The sequence below is a fragment of the Python bivittatus genome, unplaced genomic scaffold, assembly GCF_059951505.1.
Source record: "Python bivittatus isolate LINGU-HERP-01145 unplaced genomic scaffold, Pbiv_v1 ctg000020_np1212, whole genome shotgun sequence".
Lineage (NCBI taxonomy): Eukaryota > Metazoa > Chordata > Lepidosauria > Squamata > Pythonidae > Python > Python bivittatus.
The window spans coordinates 51,636,357-51,644,732 of record NW_028277030.1 but is presented as its reverse complement, the minus strand read 5'-3'; the positions used below and the strand labels follow the sequence as shown (position 1 = coordinate 51,644,732).

At 42.8% G+C, this 8,376-nt stretch overlaps 1 protein-coding gene across 3 annotated transcripts in view; it reads left to right on the top strand.

Moving 5' to 3' along the window:
• The first annotated feature begins 2,232 nt into the window (after window positions 1–2,232).
• The window catches only part of EPHA7 (EPH receptor A7), a 171,870-nt gene continuing 165,726 nt past the window's right edge, over window positions 2,233–8,376 (top strand). For 2 of the 3 annotated variants that reach the window (XM_088138575.1, XM_088138569.1), the window contains exons 1-2: window positions 2,235–2,615; window positions 7,381–7,445. In XM_088138575.1, coding sequence (XP_087994701.1) covers window positions 2,519–2,615; window positions 7,381–7,445 — 162 coding nt within the window. In that variant the 5' untranslated portion in view covers window positions 2,235–2,518. Of the gene's footprint in view, window positions 2,616–7,380; window positions 7,446–8,376 lie in introns of all 3 variants that reach the window. The other variant, XR_015795784.1, reaches the window with a different exon arrangement.

Here is an 8,376-nt window from a genome sequence, read left to right as displayed (position 1 = left end):
TACAAAGGGCCTTACTAAGATGCCTAAAACAATCAACAGTAAGATGTTGTTCACCTTTATGTTGCTGAGAAAGCATGCTTTGCATCATTGGGCTGAACTTTAAAAAACTGACAACTTTACAAAAGAAAGCAATAAAATTCTTGTTTGATTAGAAGTTGCTTCTACTTGAATCTTCCAGGAGGAAAAAATGCTGAACAGCAACTAGCTTTATGTCATCGTTAAACTGATTTCTTCACAACTACTGTAGTTCAGCAGACAGTAGAAAGCCCTATCCCAAAAATATTGCTAGTGAAAATAATTTTACTTTCAAAAAATCAAAGGATAATACATGCAAGTTTTAAGTAAAAAGCAATTTAAAGGGTTTACAATGGTTGCTTCAGAAACAGAACCAAATATTTTATTGCAGATCCTTGTAACTGGCAGATCGAATAAATGAGATTTTTTAAAATAAAATTTAAAAATAAAAAATATTTTTTATATTCTGATATTTTGAATGCGAAGGATAGTGCTGTTAAAAGCTTATTGGGTGGTACAGATTGTAATCAAATAACCGCACTCACTTCCCCTCATTCCAACTTTAGGATATCCACATATCAAAACATAACCTCATTTAAGTTGTGGAACACTATTAGCCAACTGTGGACAGCGATGTTAGAAGCCTGGAAAATAACTCCTGCTACAACTAATGCAATTCTTGAGAAAATCATGCATAAAGGCAAGAGGATCTGAGGTCAGGACATAATGACACTGATGTATGTGATCTGAGGGGCAATAACATTATCAGAATGTGTATTTTGCTGACTTCTCCACTATTGCGTAGAGTAGCATACAAATGCAGCAACAGAATCAACACGGGCCGTTTGCCTATACAGGAACAGAACATACTCTAGGAGTTTATCAACACATTTTCCAGATAACACGAAGATCGGATCGCACACCGCCGCAGCTCTGTCCTGAAAGAATCTGCCCAAATTCCAACGCAGTAGCTTTAAAGAGTTGAAAGTCGAACCGAAGCCTCTGTATTCAATAGAGTGCGCATACGCGCGGGTGTTTCGGTTGCAATCATTTTTTTTTTTTTTTTATGCTTGCTTCACGAACCTCTTTTGTTATGAAGGGGAAAAGATCTGCGGTGATGAGCAGCACTCATCTACATCCACACTAAAAGGTAAACAGCCAACTCTCTCTGTGCCACCGCAGCGTCTGGAAAAACGCGCGGGCGGGGACAGGCACCTCTGGGGCCTTGTAAAAATACACCGCCCCCTTGGAGGTCCGCTGGCGGGGGCACGGAGGAAAGCGGGGCCGGGATCTGCTCCCCGGGTCTCCCTTTCCGTACGACGCGGAGCAGCTCATGAGTGTTGCTGCTCTCTTGCAGCCCCCTCCCATTTTTTATTATTACTGTTGTTGTTATTTTCCTGGCTGACTGTTGTGGACGCTCTCGCTTCGGGCAGCAGAGCTGCAGGAGAGATGGGGCCCACCTTGAACCATTCGGGAAAAGCGCGAGCCAGGCAGTGCAGCCCTAAAGCGCCCTCTCATTGGCCTTCCCTTTGGGTGTGACGGGAGGGAGCAAAGGAAGACGGCGCTCCTGCTCGAGGGAATCCCCCTCTTCCATTCATCGGAGTGGTGGGAAGGACGGGGCTACTTAGGCCGCGCGCTATCCCGCACAGGAAGGGCGCGAGGAAGCAGGTGGGCTTTTCTCCTTCCGAGCAACCCCCGGCAGAGCACCGCTGCTTTCCTTCTTCCGCGGCGTCCCGCAGGAATATGAGGAAAGGCAGGAGCAGCTGCGGGCTCTTCGCGCTTCTCCTTCGTCTCAGGAGATGCTGGCTCGGTAGCCGGAGGCGCTCCCTGTCGACTCCGCGAGGAGCGGAGATTTTTGCCAGCTGCTGATGGGTGGCTTTTTCTTGCAAGGGAAAATGTCAGGGCGTCCTTCCCCTGCTACGAACTTGCAAGGATCCTCTGCCCGGCCAACTGCGCCTGCTGCAAACAGGCACTCCAAGGGAAATACAAGCAGCTGAAAGAGAATCCGGGACCGGCCGCAACCTGACACGTTTCCTCGTTTATTGGGTAAGGCGACTAGCTCCGCCTCCCAAGCTGGAGCGATTCGTTGTCGGGCAGCTGTGATTCCGCTTTCTCTTAGGCTGGCGTGGCCTGCCAGTCATTTTGAAGGACGGGCTGTTCTTCCTCCATTGGTCCTGCCCCTTTTCCCCGCCTCCCCCCGCGCCTATTGATATTATTGGAGTGTGGAGCGAACGGTCGGTCTGCAGTCGGAGACTCGCAGGCAGCAAATACGGAGAGCAAAAAGCAAGCCGGGAAAGCGAGAAGGCAGCCGTGAAGAGCTCTGTGTAAGAGCACTGCAAATCAAAACACATTGCAGCCGAAGCCCGTAGATACGCACCGAGCAGCAGCCGCAGCAGCCGCAGCAGCAGCCGCCGCGGGGGCAGCAGAAGCAACGACAAGCGCAGTCTCTCTGAATGTATATGCATACCGTTAGATTTATTTAAACATCTCCAGCTCACGCATCATGGTTTTTCAAACTAGGCTCCCTTCTTGGATTATTTTGTGTAACATCTGGCTGCTTCATTTTGCACACACGGGGGAGGCACAGGCTGCGAAAGAAGGTAAGATGATGCTGGCCACAAAGTTTATCGCTCCCTTTCTCCGCTACGAGGGCTTTTTCGGGACCGTTCTCGGGATTGCAACTGCATGCCGCTTGCCTCTCCTCCCGAGACAGCCCAGATGAAGGGGGAGCGTCGGGCACCTTTCGCCCCATGCCGAGCGCCTCCGCCTACTTCCTTCCTATTGAAGTGAACGAACATCCCCAGGCATTGATAAGGAAGGACGGATCAGGATCGCGCCCCATGCTGTATTTGTACAGCGCATTTTCTGAACGGGGTTAGCTTCGCGAGGGGCCGCACGTGATGAAGAGCTCTGGGAAGGCGAGTTGGGGAGGGGGAGGGTGGTGGTAGTAGCTTACCGGATAGGTTCCTCTATCATGGTTAATTTTATAGGTTGATATATCAACCCCATCACCTCCCCAAACCCATCGGGCTGCAAGGCGATTATCTCCCTGCTTCCGAGACCGCCGGAGTTCGGGGGGGGGGCGCGGGTCTGAAGCGAGCGACCTACTCCAGGACCGCAGAGGAGTTTCGAGCCTAAGAATGTATCCTCTGAGGGTTGGGGTGGGTGGAAAAGTAGCAACCTTCCTTGTTAGCCATCCATGTCACCTGTAACAGCTAATAATAAAGTCCATTTGCTCGTTTTGTCCTGGTGGCGTGATCACATCTCACAGGGCACGGAGTTAGCAGGCGAGGAGCGGAGCATAGCGCCCGCGAGTAGAAATATTTGCATCACGTACGCAGATAATGCCGCGCTCTTATGTATGCAGAATGTGCATCGGAGTCCCCCACCCACCCCCTCCACCCCCAGTAACCCGCTCTGTACATCATAATATGCTTCTGTGTATAGACCGGTGCTAGCACATAGCACATTCTCCTCCGGAATGGCAATCGGGGCTCCGAAAACCCCATTAATCCCAGATCTGTTTGGGAAAGGACAGAGCTTTTGAAGGCAGTGTTTCTCGCAATAGGCAAAAGCCGTTTCTTTTCTTGCTTGGGTAGAATCAGAAACGATGTTAAGACCGATAAAATGATTTTCTTGGGGTTGAGACATCTCCCTCCCCGCTTCCGTACGCTAGGGCTTTTTTCCTTCTCTTTGGGCTGTGGGCACCATCGAATAAAACACGCTTTCGACTATCAGTTGGAAATGGGAAGGACAGGCTCTCAGAGATAAAATAAGCGTGGCACATAAAATGGAAGTCCGTATGTGCGCGTATGCTGGGGAATGGGATCAAGAGCTCTTGAAAACTTTACCTGAAAGATTAAATCTCAGATTACATCGGGAAAGGAGAGAAGGAGGGTAAGAGGCGACTGAGAACAAAACTCTGGAGCGGGCGAGAGGTGGGGTGGAAAGCAAGCTGTATCTTCCATCTAGAGTCCTGGTGCGCCCGTGCGAAGTAACTGAAGTGATTTCAGTATATACTTTGAAATCGCGGGCTCCTTGAGGGGCTGGTTCTCGTTTGGGCTGAACTGATCAAAGGAATGGGTTTGCATAGGAAGGGGCTCTGATCTCAGAACTGTCACGTTTACCTGGGCAAGGCAGCGTCGAAAAACTCTCTCCAACTTTCGGAGTTGTTCTGGGCTCTGTGAAGCCACAAGAAGGATCGATCGCCAGTTGCCCGCATCTGCTTTCTTCCTCCTTAGGAAGGGAAAGCGAGTGTATGTGAGAAACCGGAGGTCATCTACAGAAAAAAAAAAAAGGAGTTAAGCCCTCGTGAGTGTGTGAAGGAGGCGCGCTGTTCTTTCAGCCATCCTGCCGGGGATCAGAGCGAGCAGTGTCGCTCGTCCTGAAAAGGGCGAGGGCGAGGTAGGCGAAAGCGAGGCTCGCCTCTCCATTGAAGTTACTCAGACGCTTTTCCCCTGCGGATCGATACTTGTTTTCGCCTGCAGGCAAAGCCCCCTGGCCCGGCCCAGGTGCTGTGCCTGGAAAAGTGGAGTCAATGGCGTGGGAGGGTGGTGGTGGTGTCGGGACAGGTGATGGGCTCTTTTAGCAGCTTAGTAAGGAGAAGCGCGGGAACTGGCCGCTTCCGCAAGAGTATTTTTTAGCTCAGCCCAGAACCGGGGGCGGGGGAGGTGAGGGGGGTGGACTCGCGCCTCGCGCAGCGGGAAAAGGAAGCGCAGCGTGGGTGAAAAAAGGCTTTCGGACGCTTGGGGCGAGATGCTGCTCTCCCTTTTAACGAAAGGAGTAGTCAGGTGAGGAGAAGTACCCCAAGGGAGATGTCTCCCTTCTCCTTGTCTGCTTTCTCTTTGAGAACCAAAGGTTTCCTTTGGCTGGGTTTATGGACACATCTCCCTTCACTGTGTAGGCAGAATTTATTGCTTCTTTTAGAAGTTGGTTGCTAACATTGGCACTGAGGCCTAAGATGAGAAAACTAGTAATAATGAAGTGTCTCTGGCCATGTGCAAAGTGACACTCACTCAGTCCCTAAGGAATTCTGAAAGGCATTCTTGCTGCTCTTTAAACAAATGCTCAGAGGTGGAGTGTGGCACATTAGGTCTGTGAGGGAATATGAGATTTCTTCCTGTCCTCACTACTAGCCACCATCTGTCCCCTGCATAAGATAAAGGCATGCATGACCCAAAGCAGATTGTATGGCTCCCCCTCAGTTTTCAGTCAGTGAAACTGAACTCCAAATAGTAGGGAGGGGAGGGCATGATGCTTTTCTGAGAAAATTAGTTAAACATCCCTTTAGATCATGAGAAACGTGTTGGATTATTCTGTCACACTGTGTCTTATCTGTGCGGTTTTGGTATTGTCAGGGGAGAAAAACCTGTATGTTCCCCTTAGGAGATCAGCATAATAAAAGCATACATTCCTTAAGAGTTCTGCTAGCCTTTCATTTTGAGATACTGCCATCTAATTTTTGAAGTAAGTTGGGATTAGTGCAAGTGTGTAGCACAGATTTTATTAGATCTAATTTTTCTTCATTTTCTGTTAATGACTTGGTTTGAGTTGGTTGGTTCAAAGCTGTCTCTTTTGAAAAGAAAAAAGTTCTGTCTAGAACTCTTGGCAAAAACTTCAGGGAACTTCTCTGTGAAGCATAAGTAAAAGGTTCCTTAATACTTGCAAAAGGGTTTCAATAAAAAGTATGTATGTATGTATTTATCATATTTGTATAGCCGCCTATCTCACACAAGGTGACTTTGGGCAGCGTATAACAATTCAGAAAAAATAAATACATAAAAACAATTATACATTAAAAAAACTGTAAAAAAGTTGCTGTTCATCACTCAGTATCAGTAGAAGCGTGTTCTCCTAACTTTATCAGCACACGTTAATACTATTAAAATTATAGTTTTGCATGTTCAGGCAGATAAAAAAAGTTTCTATTTTTCACTTTAATTTTTGGAATTAGTTTAATTGGCTTAATTTGAGTACTGTGTATGTGTAAAGTATTTAAAAATTACAATTGCTGTTCAGTCTGTTGAAAGGGCACGGAGTGGTTATGCATGCAGAATGACTTTTCTTTAGCTAAACTTATCAGTCTGGTCTTTGATTAGCAACTCAATACACCATTCTTTTATCAATTTCTTGTTAGAAACTATTAATACCGTAGATGGAATCCCTTAGATAGCTGGATTAATTAGTGGTATAATTATGTGAGAAACGAGGCTATTTGTGTGAAGCCTAACTTCTTTAGCTGAGAAAGCGTAAAATTATATCAAAGATAAAGCATGATGTTTTCTCAGTATGGTTTCTCAGTATCCAGGATTGTAACTCTTTTTGCCTATTTGGAAGTACAATTGAAATCACTGGAACTCTTAACATTTATATGCATATGTGATCAGGCTGTGCACTGTAATCTTCTTTAGCTGTATTATTATTATTATTATTATTATTATTACTACTACTACTACTACTACTACTACTACTACATTATAAAATTAACGCACAAGGACTCTATTCTTGAATACCCTGTTTTTTATTATTATCAAGGATTGTTTAATTTTATATAGGGTAAGGGTCACATGTTAGAATTACAAAAACTACTTTAAATTTAAAACTGAGAGCATCTATGTATTTGTTAATGAAATTTACTACTAACCAGTGGAATGCATGTATATATTTTATGTTAATTTGTTGTTAATTGAACTATTTTTTTCTTAAATTATAGCAGGGTGACACAGTGTAGTAATGAGTACAAATCAGTGAATAAATATCAGATTTATATAAATGGTTCACAAAATGATACTGTTGAAATAATATTTAATTATTAATTTAGTTGTTAGCAGTTTCAGCACTGACCAACAGTTTGGGAGGTCTTATAAAACAACAGAAGTAATGTGTCAACAAAGCTTTATAGTTATGTTTAGAAGCACTGTTTGCTGAATAAGTGTGAGAACTGAATATTGTTACTGGTATACAAGCCCTTTTGTATTTATAATGTAAATTGGAATAAATGTCAGAAAAAAAACCTGTTACTTTAAACAGTACAGTTCAGTTAAAACAATAAAATATATAAGTTGGTATGCATGTGAAATTTGTGTCATGAAATGAAGGTTGAATAGATTTTATATTAAAAAGTTACTATTATAAAGGCATTATAAAGCAGATCCCTGCCACTTCCCGTTACATTTCCTTATATTACCTACTAAAGTATACTTGAGAAGTCACCTTCTTTTAGTATGCTCATCCAGCTGCTCTGTATTAATCTTTTCTTGAATAAAAATGTAAGGGCAAAGCAGTTTAATGCCCTTAGTCTACTCAATTTCAGCATGACTGTACAATTCTTAAAATACTTTAATGCAAATATATTATCTCTTTCAGTAATATTGCTGGATTCTAAAGCACAACAGACAGAGTTGGAATGGATTTCTTCTCCTCCCAATGGGGTAAGCATACCATTTAAATAAAATATAATCCAATACCAAAATCAGTAGTCTAAATGAATTTACCCAAAATTCCTTGAACAAAAACCATGGTGAAAAAGTTTCTGTTGTAAAAAGCAGTGTGGTTCAGATGCAAAATAATCATATACATATCTTCCTAGCTGTTAAATGCTATAAGCTGTGGTGAACCTCAAAGAATTTTTTTAATCTTGAGTAATATTATTTCAATTTTTATTCTTAAGAACAACTTTATTGATTGTAATTTTGAATATTATTTGTATGATTCTATGTAATTACTGTATAATTATATTTTATTGAACCATATTATGCAAGAAAATGTAATCAATATTCAGGTGTTTACAAATTCTTGTAAAGCTTCTTGATTCAAGTACAGATTTGCTGGCTTTAAGGCAGAAATGTATATCTTTAATTCACAATTTTTCAGAGCAAGGTTATCTTGTTGCATTTTGAAAATATCCTTATAAATGATTATTTAATTATTGGTTTAAAGAATTAACTTTCAGATTTGGAATCCATTAACTCTTATGGCTTCAGTTCTTAATGTGATAAGAATATTTGTAAGACCCGTGTACTGAAAGTATAGAGTGTAATTTTGAAGAATACATAATTATTTTAAAGATTATTTAGGTGGCTGTGATATGATATGACAGAATACATTAGGTTTAAAAACTGCAATCAAATGTGTTATATTTTCTAAATTCCCTCTGAATCTTGATGATTTTAAATGGATTTCTGCTGCCTGTCATTTAGAGTAGTTCATATTAACACAACTTGCAAATAAAGGTTTATATAATCGAGCCTTTAATCTGGCACTTATAAGGAAATCTGGAACCAAAAGAAAGTGAATTCTGAGTGGGGATATAGAAGTGTGACAAATCCTGTAAATAAAAAGAATGAAAACTTGAAACTCTGT